Source organism: Sceloporus occidentalis, unplaced genomic scaffold (assembly GCF_023333645.1).
Source record: "Sceloporus occidentalis isolate IW3139 unplaced genomic scaffold, rSceOcc1.0.p SCAF_26, whole genome shotgun sequence".
Taxonomy (NCBI): Eukaryota; Metazoa; Chordata; class Lepidosauria; order Squamata; family Phrynosomatidae; genus Sceloporus; species Sceloporus occidentalis.
Window position 1 is genome coordinate 7886021 of NW_028317006.1, and position 16887 is coordinate 7902907.

The following is a 16887-nucleotide window of genomic DNA, read 5'->3' on the forward strand; positions in this document are numbered from 1 at the left end:
TCTGTAAAGTGGCAGAACCAGCTCTTTCTTTCTTTTACCGATGCCTCTCGTTATTCTTGTCCTCTTAGACATTCTTGTCCAGAAATCATGTTTTGTTTGCTGTGCCTATTAGACCAAATTGGGTATTTCTATCACGGTTCCTATAGCAGTGTTTGAGAACCTTTGGCCCTCTACCTTTATTTGGGCTATAGATCACGTCTGAAGCTGATAGGAGGTGACAGCCAGCAACAACTATTGCATATGTGAATGCCCGGTACATTATACTGACCTGCCGACGCACTATATAGCACTGACTTTCTCACGTTGTCAGAAACACAGACACTCCCCATAAAGCAAGTGTTATGAAAGGGGAGTGATGGATTATTTTATACCCTATTTATACCCGCTCACTGCTATCACGCTGCAGTGTGTATAAGTGTTGACTAGTTACTTATACTTTATCATTAACAGTTTTGCCCAACATTGGGTCACGAGGCTTTAATATCTGCCACCTGACTGCTCAGCAGAAGTCTCTGAAGGAGAAAAAAGAGCAAATAGAAATTGTGTTGAGTGACTGGAGCTCCTGCACCATGATTGATAAAATACAGTAATCTCCTGTGTGACCAAGAGCCTGTGCCTAGTAATAGATGTATGTGCTACCTGTGTACTCAGGAAATCAAGAGGAGGAAGCAGCAAATGAGCAGGGGTGCAAGGACCAAACCACGATCCAAAAACATGCTGACCTGGAAACTGCCCCGACTGGTGACCGTTCAACAAGTGCCCAGGGTAAGTGTCATTGCAATCTGAGATAACAGAGACATTGTCATGTAAATTGTACGTGTCATGTCAGTTCTGTGTGTGTTCCAGGTGTTTCATGAAGACAGTATCATATGTGGCTATCGCCGTCCACAGAGCTCAGCCACTGCCTGCATTCTGAGTCTCTTCCAAATGACTAATGAGACCATTAATATCTGGACACATTTCATACCCATATGGTAAGATCTTGCTCCTGGGTATCATTGTCACAAGTATCATTGTCACAAGTGCCTGGGCATATGCTTCTGCTTATTTTATTTTATCTAATTACCCCCATTCTTTCTTTGTTTTACTTTGTGTTGGGGAGGGTTTCTGTTCAATGCAGACTTCTCACAGTGACCTCAATCTCTCTGCAGGTACTTCCTATGGAAGATGTTGTCCATGCTGTTTTCTCATGACTTCTTGCATGAGCCATTTTTGTGGCCCCTACTTGTCTTCATACTGTCCTGCTGCATCTACCCTTTGGCATCCACCTGTGCTCATACCTTCAGTATCATGTCCACCCAGGCTCGTCACATTTGCTTCTTTTTTGACTATGGCGCACTAAGTCTGTACAGTCTAGGTATGTAAATTTATGTGCACAAATTACCACATACCACAACTTTTTTAAGGCCGCACTTTCAGATTGGGTTGGAGTCAGTAGTGTAATGCAAGAGAACATGTGGCTTTAAGATAGGGTCAGCAAAAACCTTTGAGGCCATCAGTGGTTGAAGCGCTTACCTAAGACTTCAGTCCACACTGCACACTTCTATATACACATATCATTCATTTATATCAATTTATTAACCATGGAAGTTTATCTGCTTAGTTTTATTAACTCGATTAAGAAGCTACATATTTTATTATTTTGTTCAATTGTATAAACCATCACATAACTGGTTAGAGTAATTTTTTCCCCTTATTTCAAACCTCCTAAATAAATAAGTACCAAAAATAAATACTGACAATCACAACAGGAATAGTAATACTAAGGGTGCTTATTTAAAACAATCATTTAATATAGTTTTTGTTTGTGACTGGAAAAATTTGTGGAGTTGGGTGAACATTCCTTTACATTCCTTGGAGACTCCAGGAGGCCAGGAGTGCTTTATCTAAAGATGCCCTGCTGTGTTTTAGATACAGAGCTGTCTTATGGGTTTATGTTTCTCCGGTCTCTTGTTGTGTCTAAGAGGGGAGCTGTCCTAGGCCGTTTCTTGTGTTGTTGCTCCTCTTTGTTGGGTGCCAGGACATAACATATCCCAGCCCTACACCCTAGATGGATGGACAGAGGAAGAAACATGGAGGCTTTGCCAGCTAGGAACAGCTGTGCTGGATTATGTGGGAGCCAGGAAGGACTGCACTTGGTGGTTGGGGGAGCTCTCCTGCAGAAGTGGTAGTTGCAGAGACTTACCCCATTTCTGGGGATAATCATTCCTGGGAACTGTCCAGGTGAAGTCCCATTACCCTGGGTCAGCTTCTTCTTTCTCCAGTCGGGGGAGTGACATTTGGCCACACCGACTCCCCGTCCACACTCCACATGCTCGCCACCCACTTTCTCACTGCTTCCCACCCAATAGCCTAACCTGAAAAGTTCCCAGGTGTGATGATCGGTCATGGCAGGTGAAGCTTCTAACTTCCTGTCATGTGACAGGATCAGTCAGTATGAAGCTCATTTTCTAGTCATATGTTACAGTTGGTAAGAGTGGAAGCTTCATGGCAAGGCTTATTGTCTCCTGGCCAGCAGTCACGGGAGCAGCTAATTAGCTAATTCAGTATGTACGTGGGTGGGAATGTCCCTGTAGGAATGCATGAGCATTTTAACTGGATGCATATCTGTGTTTGTGTACGTATATATGCATTACACTTTTATGGATCTATGTATATCAGTGTATCACACTAGTGTGTAGTCTTGTGTACTGTGGCATTTGCGGGATTTATGTGTGGCATTGTTGTATCATATGTCATGGTTTACTTATGTCCAAGTCTCAAGGATTAGTACCAGTATTTGGCTCAGTTACACATCATCTACCAGTTCTAGTTGTCGTTATTTGACCATCAGCATGAGAAGTCAGCAACTCCAGGCCAGGTCATCATAAAGGCAGATAATATAAGTGAAAACCGGCTTGTACACACTAACAGTGGGAGAAACTGCAATAGGTGTATCAATCGAACTGGGATATTAGGTAAAACAGAAGGACACATTTTTTTGTAATATGGAAGACATTGTTTTGTTCATTGGTGAAATGTGATATTTTATGTGGGGTGTTTGGTTCTTCTCACCCTGACTGCTCTTCCTCAGTCCAAACAAAAGAGATTGGATATTTTTTTGCTCTTTATAATGTTTACTATGCTAATCCATGTAAAATAGGTGACATCATAATTGTTGTCTCCAATGGAATTTGTCATGTAGTTCTGTGTCTGACATAATTGTGTTATTGACAACATTATAACATAATGACTGGTTGAAAATATATTAATGGTTAAGTGTCACGGAACACAAGGCCACTATCTGTCAGCTCCACCGTTATGGGAATATAGGCGTGAAGGGGTTAATAGAACAACCAGCTCTCAGGCAAACTTGTGGTTCACTTGTGGGCACGGGGCAACTTCACCTTAATCCAGGCCTGTTTACTCCACGACCCCAAGAATTTTACTTGCTGCCACCACCACCAAGTTCTATTTAAGGTTTTAAAATACCTAAGGAGGCTTTGGTAACCCCCTGAACTACTCAAATTTTATAATAATCCAATGTAGCCAAACATGTATAATGTCAAAATTAGAAAAGGTTTAACATGATATCTCTGAGAGCTATTTGTTTAAAATTACAATTTAAACACGGAACTAATACATTTATATTTAATCTGAGTAAAAAGTAGTCACAATGCTTATACAAACAAAACATACATACAAAACAGTATTAAAATAAACAAAATAAAACATACAAAATTCAAATAACCCATGTGAATCTCCAGATTCAATGTTTTTTTCCCCCAGACCCCAGTTTTATAGGAATCTTCTTTTGTTGTCTTTAGGATACCGCCCAGTCGGTGTCACATGGGGGGAGAACGTGTAGCCCCCGCACTTTACAATACTATTAATGAGTTGGATTGTAAAGTCTGGCAGCTAACTCTTGCCATTTTAAAATGGCATTTTGGTTGTAAATGGCACGTTGTACGTTAATTATGTCCTCCAGGTTATTAAAAATGTACAGGCACCAAACACATAAAGCCATGTGACCCATTCTTAATGCCCCGGCCCTGATAATATAACCATATTTCTTACATCATTAGTCTGAAGATGCTAGGCGTAGCTTCCTCTGTGTGACCCCAGTGCTCGGCCCCTGTGATGTGAAGGCACCCAGGACGTCATAACTGGCATCCTTTGAAAAGACCCTGTATAATCATGTAGTGTGATTAATAAGACAGAATGATCGCTACGATATAGGCTGCACATAAAGAGCTAATGCAGAAGCGCCTTAACAAAACAAAGTGTGTTTTGTAAGGGCCCCGTCAGCTCTTTTAGATGCTTTGTCAGCATATTTTGACAAGCTTTGAAATTGCATGCTAAATTCTGTTAATTACTTTGTTTGTCAGCTAATTGTAGAAAAGTGCTTTGTGTTTTAGTATACATTATATAATCATAGTGAATTGCATAATTGTGTATAGGTACATATCTATTCTTACACAGCAGCAATCCATCTGATTGCCCTATCCTTTCATGGGTATGAAATGTTATGCACAATCTTAACAACCCCCCCCCCCCATCATCTCTATGTCAGCAGTCTGGGGGAGGACGCATGCACTAGATTTAGAATTTTAGCACTAGATTTAGCATTTTAGAATGCTCTAGAACCATAAAGTAGAACTTCTTGTATACACAGTTTATATTTCATATATTCTGCAATGGAGCACACTTAAACATAAGTGTGAATTTAGTGATGTATTTAGGTTGGGTGCCAACCTACCCCTTAACCAGCAGCCCCCTACCACCTACCTCTGCAGTCGCCGTCCTCTCTGCTGCACGATGGCATATGACATCAAAATGGTGAATGGGGCCAGATAACGGCTGTGCTGGCTAGTCATAGACATACATAGATATTGTAACTTGGCAACTTTCACACAAAAAGCTCACTTTTTCACCCATTTCCACGGTAACTCGCACAGGGACTAACACTTTTGAAAACACACAGAAATGTGCAGTGTATTAATTGAAATACTTATGATGTGCTTGGAATAAGCACCCGGACTAGACTCTGGTTATGCTGGTTACATGGTCTTGTTGTACTGTTTTATAGAAATACAAAAAAATGATGCTTTGAGAAAGCCCTTTCCCGCGCACACGTTTCCTAATATACGTCTGCTTCGTAGATCTTCCTGCTTGCTCCACTTTACAAAGTTTTGTGTGTCCAATGCCACTGTCTTATTTTGCAGGATCAGCCATTGCTTACTCGGCGTATGTGTTTCCAGATCAGTGGGTGAACAGCACTTTCCATCACTGGTTTGTGTCGTGTGCCGTGGTGAACACAGTCATATGTACTGGGATGTCATGTTACTCCAGGTAAGACTGTCAAGGGCCGCTGCGATCACATTGCAGAATCTGAAAGTTGTGGGGATCATTGGAAAGGTCAATGATTGCACGTGAAAGAAGATCCATCAGAAATGTGGTTATGGTGACATGAAATGGGGCATATTGTTTATTTATAATGCTCCTACACCTGTAAATTCCAACTTGGAGAAAAAAAAGATTGGAAAATTCATGAACCCAAAGATGTATTCTTCTAATTCCTATTGTCAATGTGACTTTACTGTTGGAGTCATCCCGATATCCGATCAGGTCTATTTGTCCTTTGGTTTCCTTGCGGCAGTGTCTCTTTGTATGTATGTTATTTAAGTTCATAAACCGTGGAATATTTATAAAAACTAATCGTGAACAAAGTTTGAGATGTGATGTCATTGGCAAAGCAATCAATTGCATAATCAACAGATGGCATAATTCAATTACTTGCTATGGGGATAAGAAGACTTTTCAGTGTTAGCACCAGTATAGCTTATAATACATGAACCCCAATGTATTCAGGCACCAAGCTGTTAATCCCAGAGCATGCCTGGACTGGCCATCAGACAGATGCCCAGTGGGCTTGGCCCCAATAACACTTCACACTTACCATTATTGACGCCCACATGGGCGATCCAATCCTTTACTTTGCTGCTGCCTGCTGTATACACACAATCAGGCAACCCAAAAGCGTAGCGGTCATTTCATCTCCAACCCCAGTTGGATTTCATGGTCACACAGTCCGAAGCTGATTTATTCATACCATACATTGATCTGATAATTTTATATGATTCCTAAATTAGCGCATGGTAATCAATTAAGTCATGGTCTAATTAACACTATTAATGGGTCGCTACACAAAATCTGCATTATGGGCCATGAAAGGGATAGAGTCAGATTATTAAAAAAACTCAGGGTGACCTCGTTTCCCGGGTACGGCAATAAAGGTTGGGCGGGCACCGTATTATGAATAGGTACGATGGTAAGGCTGCTCACTCTTTAACTAGAAGTTATGCATGGCCTGCTCAGCCCTTCTCAGACAAGAAGCCCACTGGGGTTGGCGTTTAATAATGCAAAGCAAATTCAGGTAACTGATCTGCTTAATACAACTGCGTCTGTGAATACACCCATTACATTCTAAACTAACAAGTCATACTCCCTGCAAACCTAAACAGCAATGGGTGCAGTGAGAGGGCCGTGAGGGCCGTGAGGCATTTATCACATGCCTGCTATAGATGGAACATTGCACAAAGTATAAAAGCCCCAGTGATTTTCTTCTGAAGGAACCAGAGGAGAGCAGAAGCCGGAGTAGTTTGAATTACAGAGGGAGTTGGGTACACAGTAAAAGAGCAGCTTTCACAGCCCCGTCTGATAATCACATATCATTGTGAGAAAAAACATATCGGACAGATATCCTTCCAGAGCTTCCATTCACTATACAGAAGGTAAGAGAATTCAAATGAATGGCCATCTTCCCTGTCCATGCAGGAGAAACCAGCCAGATCTTGCCACGTAAACATGAAACACGTCCACTTTTGTTTCATAATATCCTTTTATAGTCCTCTCATGCGAAACATGGAGCAAATATGTACTGTGGCCCGTGCAGCGTTTAGTATACCACTGAGTGAGTGCATCCGTTTATATAGATGCATTTAAGTGGTACTTTTGGTGTGGGTTTTTTGGGTCTCCTAAGATCCTCTAAATATTCTAATATTTGCTTCTGTAACTGTCACCAACAGGCTGGGTGCTCCTCTTCTGCATTATAACCAGCTCCCGAAAGAAAGGTAATTGGTATACATGGAGCTGACGTCACCTTATCCTGACCTCTGACACCACTATTTAATTAATTAATTATACATCATTTCAAACTGGGGGAGCAATCTGGGCCTAATCTTTTTGGGGTTTAGACCATTTCCTTCTCCCATAACATCTTCCAATAGATGATATTTTATATGATACAGTTTAATGTACGTTCTTAATACATTACAAGTTAATGAATCCCCTAACTTGTACTTTGTTGCCATCCGTGTAATTGTTTTAAGGATTGAATTAACTCAGAATAGCAAAGATCAGCGGCAAAGGGTAACAAAAAAGTATCCTGTCCTGAAGTTCCCCCCTCTTCTCTCTTATATAGTCTGCATGATTCAACAGCAACTTAACAGCAGAGATAATTAAATAGGGAGCAATAATTATGCAGATCCTGAGAAACAAGTTAAAATGGCTCTTCCTATGGTATACTCATAGGTGGATTTCGAAAACATAGCTATTTTAAGATGTAAACACAATTACATTGGTATAAGGCAAATGGTAGGGGTAGGATTGCCATATCAGCAATTCTTTCCAGACAACTGCTGCCTTGTAGTATGTTGGGTGTAGTATGTGAGTTTATACATCATACTGGAGGGCAGCATGGTACGTGGCCAGTAAAAATGGCCAATAACTCCTGAGCAAATATGCAGAGGTTTCATTCCATATCCCCTAAAAAACAAAAACTTGAAAAAGTGCCTGTTTTAGATACTAATGTTGAAAGGTGTATGTTGTAACTTTTTAATTCCTTAGTACTTAGTACTATACTTACACTCTAACAAAATAATGTCAACCAGATCTTGGGCTATTATTGTTTTCTCTCAGTACCCCTGCAAAATTCTTACAAAGTATAAAACGGGATCAATAATACTCAATTTGTTATTAATTCTGTATAATTCTGTACATGTTTTACGTTACTGTATGTTAACTGTTTGGATGGATTGCAGCTTAATTTGAAAACTATAATTTCACGTAACTGTTTTAATTAAAACGTGAATCTTCACAAGATGTGTGTGTATGTATATGTATATATATATATATATATATATATATATATATATATATATATTATAGATATATATAGAGAGAGAGACCCCTGTTTAAATGTTTGGGGTCATCTAGAGGTTTTCATGGAAAACAAGGGCATTTCTAGCTGTAACTTAATTGCTAAAAGTTTTTTTTAGCAATTAGCTAAAATAATTATGGCTGATCCATTAACCTTTTAAACTGAAACATGTGCCATTGGAACACAGGAGTGATGGGAGTGATAAAGGGCCTCCTCATACCTATGAAGATATTTCATTAAAAATCAGCCGTTTCCAGCAACAATAGTCATTTACAACATTAACCCCGTCTGTGCTGGATTTCTGATCCATGTCATGTTATTATATTGGACAAAATTTGCTTTTCTTTAAAAAACCAAGGACCCCAAACTTTTGAACAGTAGTGTATATGTATTATATGCACATACACCTGTACTCTGCCACATCTATATTTGCACAAGCAAGTCTTGTATGAAGAGCAGCCTAGATTAATCCCCACTGAGCTTACAATCAACTTTTCTTTGCAGATTCCCAGAGGAGGCACATCCACGGATCAGTAAGGTTTTGCGCACAGCAGCCTTTGGATACCCTTATCTGTTCGACAGCATTCCTTTATTCTACAGGGTACAGTCTGAAAATGGGGAAGCCTGGGTCGTGGGGTGGGATGCAGTGGGTATAGCAATGAAGCAGGATTCCTGGATATGATGTCATACTCCCTTAAACTACATCAGTGCATCACAAGGAAGCCATGTTTACAGCTTGGAGTACAGATCAGGGGATATTTTCTTCTCCTTCTAACAGGCCTATAACCCCACAGCCCACAAAAATCACGACTCTCAATATATAAATGTATAAGATTGTCCATGCTTTTTTAGTAGGGATAGTAGGCATACACTTCGCAAGGACATTCTAACAGGCTAGTGGGCACCGTGAGAACCAGAGTTGGGGGCCAATGCAGTACTGCTTGCTGTAAGCGTAACATCCAACCTTTTCTGTGCAGCTGTTCCTGTGCTCAGGTGAAGACTGCACTGACAATGGTACTTTTGCTTTGCACGTCGGGCACACCATCCTTGCCTTTCTCACAGCCTTCCTGTTTGCCACGCATCTTCCAGAGAGATTGGCCCCTGGCCGATTTGATTATGTGGGTGAGTGACTAACCTCAGCACTGAAGGAAACATAACCAGCACCTGGGTGATCGCTGCTACCTCCCGCAGAGTAATACATACCCAATGTAATTTATGATCAGTCACAGCATTGTGCTTAGAGTATAATTCGCAGTGCCTCTCCTTTGCCGAGGTTGGCACCCAAGCCTGTCTGTCAGCTTTTTTGCACTTGGCATAAACAGAACGTTGCTGATTTTATTGCTGAGCCCAATTTATATGGGAAGTGCACTTTTGTAAGCATGTTCCTAATGCCTCTCCACACCCTTACATGAAACACTCCTCAGATCTGCCTGGAATATAATTAAACAGACCTGACTGCTTCTTTAATTCTGCATATTGCTCTCCGAAGCCAAAATAATCTCTATATCACTATATATCGCAACTTGGAAAACCTTGGCTCTCCCATTATTTAATTAGCTAGAAAAGGGAGAAGTCCACAAACGCTGAGGTCCCAGATATATGCAGGAGGAGGAGGAGGAGAACTATTAGTCTAATAATACCATTATCTGAAAATGATATTTAACTTTCTATATTTAGCAGACTGTATGAAAGAGGCGTCTGCCCTAATCCTATTTTGGTAAAGATCATACCTTTATTGGCTAACTGAAGTATAATGGATTGCAAGATTTTGAGACTATATAGGTCTCTTCTTCTTCAAGCGTATCACACCCAGTCATGATGAGATTTGCTTTAAGGTGTTGGTACAGAGACTCCATCACTGTTCAGAAGTATTTTTGATGGCATGCAGGACATTTTCTTTACATTATAAGGGTATTAGTCTCAGTGTTATGGTGTTACCTATTAGGAAGGATTAAGGGATCTCCATATGTATAGCTTGAACGAAAGAAGAGAGAGGGGAGATGTGACAGAAATATTTTACCACTTAAATGCATTTAGCAAAGTACAAGAGGGATGTTTATTTCAGACGGGAATTGTTAGAACAAGAGTCCAACTGGAGGGTGAGAGGTTTTAGCAATGTGGTTGGTAAGTGGAACAGTCTTCCAGCATAAGTGGTAGAGGCTAATATAGTGAGAGAAGTTAAACATACATTGGACAGGTATAAAATATCCTGAATCTAAGACAGGATGACGGGCTGATTAGGGTAGAATCTCTACATCAGGCAAAATAGGCAGACTAGATGGACCGAATGGTTCTAAATATCATGTTTCTGTGTACAACATGTAATGTGTGTTTTGTCCTTGCAGGCCACAGCCATCAGCTTTTCCATGTGTGCGCTATCCTGGGCACTTACCTCCAAATGGAAGTGCTGATTATGGACATGAATCTTCGTCGGGAATGGCTACAGGTTAATGGTCCCTCTCCATCATTCTCCAGTACCCTGGGAGCCTGGGGCTTGGCAATGACCCTCAGCCTACTACTGATTGCTGGCTTCTCTTGGGCTTTGTACTGGAAGCCACAGCCACAAAAGAAAAATAAGCACATGTGACTTTGGACATGAAAGCGTGTGCAAATGTGTGAATGTATACAGTTCAGAATGGCTTGAATTTTCTTTGGGACTGATTGTTGACCCGACATGGCCAGAGTGCATGGAACAGACAACAGGAATGCCAATCCTAATACAAATGCTCCAAGGCTGTGATTAAATTGTGCCAATTAACACAAAATGGATCTTTCCTGAAATGGATGATAAGCACTTTCCATTGAACTGGATGGATGACCTGTTGGCTTCTTGATTATCCATCTACTTTCTTATTGCTGTCCTGTTGGACAAATCCATTGTAAGCCGTATGACTCCATTCAACTCCTTATATGTTTCATCTGGAGATTAACACAAAATATGTATTTCTGGTGCTCAAGAACATCACATGCTGGACAATTTGTATGCCATAATTATACCTCTGTTTATGGAAAGTTACATAAGGGAGCCTCCAGGCGAGATCGCATCTGAGGTCATTCACGGGTATTGCAAAACATATGGCCTCTATATGAAGGAGATCTGTTGACTGTTTTATATTGTTTGCCATAGTTGAATCTATAATATACTTACTATATTTAAAAAAGTGCATTCCACTGCTGGCCACTACAGAATACCTTAACACACACGAACATACCAGTTTAGCAAGCTGCAGATAAGATAAATAACGTAACATTATGTGGTGGTGCAGTTAATAAAGCTTGAAAAAGCCTACTTAAAATAAAAAGTATGGAAACACAGAGGAAAATAATATTTTCACGTGCCTTCTCATGATCCACATACCATAATTACATGCATTCACCGTCCATCATACGCTTATAGATTTACTGCCATTTTGCCTCTGTATAAACAGCATGTCCTCTTCCACCACGGATTGTATAAGGGACAACTACTGGGTCAAAGTCATTTCATGATTCCACCTAACGTCTGTAACTAGGACCACAAATCCTTCTAATTCTTCCATTTATACACATCTTAAAGGAATACTCTAGCCATCATATGCACTTTAATGCATGTGATAGCCATGTCCCCTTTTTTAATGCATGGGGAATTTTGCAGAATCCTCCACTATGCCTTTGTCTCTTGCCCCGTCCTACAGCAACTTGGCTTGCAAGAGATGTGTGGAGAAAGGAGGCATTTCTTTCTGGCATATATCGTCGTCATCATCATTTACTCTCTCAGGAGGCCCCATCCTCATAGTAAATGGGAAAGAGAAGGGACCACAAAGCTGTTAGAATTTCATGCAAAACAAGCCTTTGTTTTCACAAAGTTCCCTAAAAGATGTACAAACCTAACTATGTATCCATTAATATAAAAAGTTACCTTTACATATCAGACATAGGTCTTGTGCTGCCTCAATGATTTGCAGTACATACATAGACATAAAAGAGCTATGTTCTACTCCCTGATTTTACTATGCATTTAAAAGGGCAAACCCCACTAGGTTTCTAGTACAAGGGCTCAGCTGATCCTGCATAATGCATAGGTAAATCAATGAAAGCTTTAAGAAACCTTCCATGTTACTTTTTCATAATGCAGAGTCAACTTCTTCTTGTAGAAATTCCCTTGGGTTTGCCCTCGATAATGCATAGTGATAACATGGAGAAGATATGTTCAAGTCTTCTGCAGACTGCCCATTTTGTGAACAAACCATAAAGGAATAATGCTTTCACATGCATTCATACATACACAAATCCCCAAATGTGCAGCCACTTAATAACTTAATAACCTGTACCTGCAAAGTGCCCTGCAGTGTGTGGGATGTGGAAGTGACTGATTTCCTTTTTTGTGAATGCATAAATGAATGAATCCTAAATACTGCAAGCAGAAACATGTCAACAACATCTGAATTATATGCGTATATGGTGTTGTCAACCTAAGCCATACATGTACATACGCCGACCTCCATGCACATAGATACAATCTTCTGCCTGCAAAGAATATGAGAGTATACCATCTGGGCCACATATCACGCAGCACAACATGCAATCTGTTCCTGCTGTACAATGCAGGCAAATACACCAATGACGCAACACACGGGGACCCTTGTCATCAGAGGCCCTTGGTTAAGTGTAGTAAGTTACTTGCTGGCTGCTAAGACTTCCCCTGTAAGGGGTGTGTTGGTTTTTATAAAAATATAAAGATGATACAAACAGGATCCGGCAACATGAAAAAAAGCAGGTAACGCCACTTAAATTAGAAATGCGGCACATATCACCAAATGGAACTGCAGCGATAGAACAGTCCTGTAAAGATATGATCAGGAAATTAAACATCTTGTAAGTTTCTAGTATGAATGACATAGAACTTGTAGAATTCCCTTCGGGGGTTCATCCAGCACAGACAACAGAGAGAATGGACCATTTAAAGACCATAGCTGCTAGAATATGGAGGAAAGAGAGAATCTCTCAAGCAGCAGAAATAAGTCTTCCAAGGCGGTGCACAGTAAAAGGTGTGGGGCAAGGCTCATCACGCTGAGCCTGCAAGGCACAGCAGATACAGATAGCAGCAATACTGGAATGGAAACAGAGGTTAAGGAGCAGCAAAGCTGTGACCACTGGGACAGACAATTCACAGGGCCACAGGCCAAAGGTGCCCTGACACGATAGCGCCATACAAGAGCTCCGGTGAGTCAGGCAAGCCTTCTTAAGTAGGCCTAGAGAGACACTCAAAAGATTTGAGGGCATAATGAGCATAGAGGTCTGTTTTATTACATCCCCCAGAAGAAGTCTTGTATGCTTAAGAGTACATGCAAGACTTCTGTTTAAGATAGATGCCTCGCATTTACACCTAAACGATGAGTCTGGAGATGAGAAAATACTTAGTCTGTGACTGCATAGCAGCGTCTCTGAGAATGTAAAAAAATAAAAAATAAATCCAATAGCTTTAGGCAGAGATCACTCCACGGAGAATGCAGCCTAATATGGATGCTTGCTACCATGACAACCAGTTACAAAAAAAAGAAGATAAAGTTGCGACGTGCTGCTAACTGATTTATTGTGAGATCCGATTTTCACACCATAGCTTCACCCTATCTAACCCCCCAAAACAAAATGGAATAAAAAAAAAGCAATGTACCTGTGTGTAAGAGTAGAGGTTTTAAGAAAAATATTTTTTTCTTAAAAGCTCTAATTTTGTTTTTCTTTCATTTTACTATGAGTTTCGGCAGATATGGGGAAAATTGACGAAAAAAAATGTTATCTTTTTGTGTGGCGGTTGTATTTCTCCCAATTTTATTATTCGATGGGAGGCAAGGTTTGTCTGAACCTGCAGGTGTCCTGACCCCCCGGCACTCAAAGGGTAACATGCCCTTGCCTGTCACATATTACTTTAAGAGGAACAATCTAGGCTTTATTATTAATATTATTATTATTTTCTGTTTCAATGTATAGTTAGATCTTGGTAGGATACACAGCGACTTGTAAGTTATATTAGACTTTTTTTTAACTCATTTGTGGTTATGTGTAAAACATGTTTTTGGTGAATTCTGAAACATTGTTCTTACTGAGTGGATCAGGTTTTAAAACTTTGCACCAGATCATATTTTATGCATCGCCCCCATGCTCCACTGACTCGTAAGGAATGCATTATAAATGAAGCTGATCACACCCCTGGGCATAATAAATGTTTCCGGGGAGACAAAAATATGTTTGTCCTTCGTAGAGAGATTTATGCCACTGGGCATCACTAAATACCAGATCCAAATAAGGTAATATGTTTGCTATTCAGTTCAAATACAATATGTAATGATGTATATATATATATATATATATATATATATAACCCTTTCAGTGCTGTTGTCAACAACATTGCCTTTGGTACTAAACTTATTTAATTTGGCATAAATTTCACAGAGGATTTCATGGGGACTTTTTTCTTGGCCCTTCTGAACTAGGCAGGAACTTTTTGTTCAATTGTTACAGTAATGTAAGAGAATATTCCAGAAAAAATCTCATTGTTCCTTTAACATATCTTGTTTTGGCCCAATGATGTCATAAATGGCCGTGCTGGCCACTGGTGGCCTGAAGATGACATTTGGAATTAATGATCTAGAAGGGTTTGAGACTCATGGCTTGGCGCTTCCATGGGATGATATAAAGAATTGATCCCATCACAGCAGCCTCTTATAAAAGGTTATGTGCGCAAGAAGATGAAGATGTGGCCTCGTGTGTGCAGCCAAATCCTGGACAGCTAAAGTGTTCAGTCATATGAAAGACTTATACCAATATTCTTTTGTAAATAAATACCTGCAATTTAGTCGTTACTGTTCCCATAGTATGGAAAAAAACACATAATGCTGAAAAGAATGGATTCAATGCATCCACACCGTATACACTTCCATTACTGTCTCTGGAACATACTGGTTACCCTACTTCAGGAAATGTACCAGAAATTACCAGTATGCTGTCAGTGGTGCTGTACTGGCCATGTGATACACTGATTACCAGTCTACTGTCAGTGGTGCTATACTGGCCATGTTATACATTGATGAGCAGTATACTGTCAGTGGTGCTATACTGGCCATGTTATACATTGATGAGCAGTATACTGTCAGTGGTGCTGTACTGGCCATGTTATATTTTTTATTATTATTATTATACTTTATTTATAAAGCGTTGGCAGATTCCACAGCGCTGTACAAGATGAACATTTTTACATTTAACGACAAGTAATACAGCAATACAGCAATTGACATACAGATACAAGAGGAATCAAATGCCCTGTTTCCCTCCGGGGTGCTATACTGGCCATGTTATATACTGATGAGCAGTATACTGTCAGGGGTGCTATACTGACCATGTTATATCCTGCAGGGAGATATTTTGCCAAGTGCAGGCTGACAGTACAATAAATACACGTGTATTAAATTTAACGGATGGTTTTATTAAATTGCTGGCAGCATTGTCGTAGACGTGCATCTCTTAACTCGGGAATCCAGCATCCGGTGACACTGTTACCAAAGCGTTTATTTTCCCGTCGGTAATCAGACTCCCCTGATTACACCATATTATTCTTACTCACCACCAGGAGGCGCTGTGCTCTCCTGTTTGCCTTTTGCGATTTGAAGCGCGCTGACGTCATTCAGCGACCCTGCGCCCTGATTGGTCATATTTGAAAAATACCATGCGCGGGAAGCGGAAGTTCCATACCTGATCGCCAGATACCGAAACCGGGAATCCAAGGGGACTAAATCACAGACCGGATCTCGGAGACGCCAGAAATAGAGCGGTTTTAAAAAGTGTCAGAGGCCGGAGGAGACATGAAGACTGCGTAAGTATCTGGGTCTTTCCATGGAAAAACCTCGGTGCAATCCGGTACTCGTGTACGTTGGGAGAACCCGATTCACGGCTTTGGGGCTGCCCCGGGATTTATATTATTCTTCTAGCCCGGTCACTAAGTATTTGAATGAATCGTATTGTGGCCCAAATCGTGTTGTCCGTTTAAAATCCTGGTGTCCCGCCTGTCAAATAGCTTTGGTGGCCAAAATACGATATAAACGGGGTACTGTACTATGTCAGTGCCCGGTGCTTATATTCCACATTCACAGCAACGCCGGCAAGCTGTTTAACCGCCGACATATAAAGCACATACTTGGTACTTTTACATATGTTCTTGGGGTGTGTGCCGAGCCAGTAGCTAGACCTATGTATTGTTACACTTCTAATATAAAGCAGGCCTTTGCGGCCCCATAACATCCGCATTTTGAGCAACCGATTTATAGCGAAAACAGCCCTTAACGCCGCAGGAGAAACAGTTTGAAGACTTATATGTTGGGCAGATCGCATGTGAGATTTCCTTCCTCCATCGGTTTAAAACCACATTGTAAGCAGTTAAACTCCTTAGCTTTGTTTCTTCACTTGATCGTGTGCTTCAGCATAACAGAAGGTGAGAAAATACTTTGCTTTCCTCTTAATGAATGGCCTGCATTGTGTGGGCTGCTGGGGCTGCAGTTTCTGTAGAGGGAGGCTGGGGCTGCAGTTTCTGTAGAGGGAGGCTGGGGCTGCAGTTTCTAAGGGCTGGGTGGGTGTCTTCACCCTTCAGGAATGTGCTGGCCTTTGCATGGAGGAAGCAAACTAACATCACCCACTTATTCACCCGCTGATATGATTTT

General features: G+C 40.8%; 1 protein-coding gene across 1 annotated transcript; it reads left to right on the forward strand.

The window, feature by feature from the left end:
- Nucleotides 1-714: 714 nt before the first annotated feature.
- On the forward strand, nucleotides 715-10787 carry LOC149300105 (membrane progestin receptor gamma-B-like). Its single transcript, XM_089485745.1, has 8 exons — nucleotides 715-765; nucleotides 847-974; nucleotides 1152-1357; nucleotides 5205-5331; nucleotides 7068-7112; nucleotides 8705-8801; nucleotides 9178-9322; nucleotides 10546-10787. The coding sequence occupies exons 1-8, from the start codon at nucleotides 715-717 to the stop codon at nucleotides 10785-10787; spliced, it is 1041 nt and encodes a 346-aa protein (XP_089341871.1).
- The last annotated feature ends 6100 nt before the right edge of the window (nucleotides 10788-16887 follow it).

Excerpts from the sequence above, each read along its gene's own strand:
- LOC149300105 (XM_089485745.1), top strand. The coding sequence starts at position 715 with ATGCTGACCTGGAAACTGCCCCGACTGGTGACCGTTCAACAAGTGCCC. Across the intron at positions 975-1,151 it reads ACACATTTCATACCCATATG|GTACTTCCTATGGAAGATGT; the intron begins GTAAGATCTTGC and ends ATCTCTCTGCAG. Across the intron at positions 8,802-9,177 it reads GCATTCCTTTATTCTACAGG|CTGTTCCTGTGCTCAGGTGA; the intron begins GTACAGTCTGAA and ends TTTTCTGTGCAG.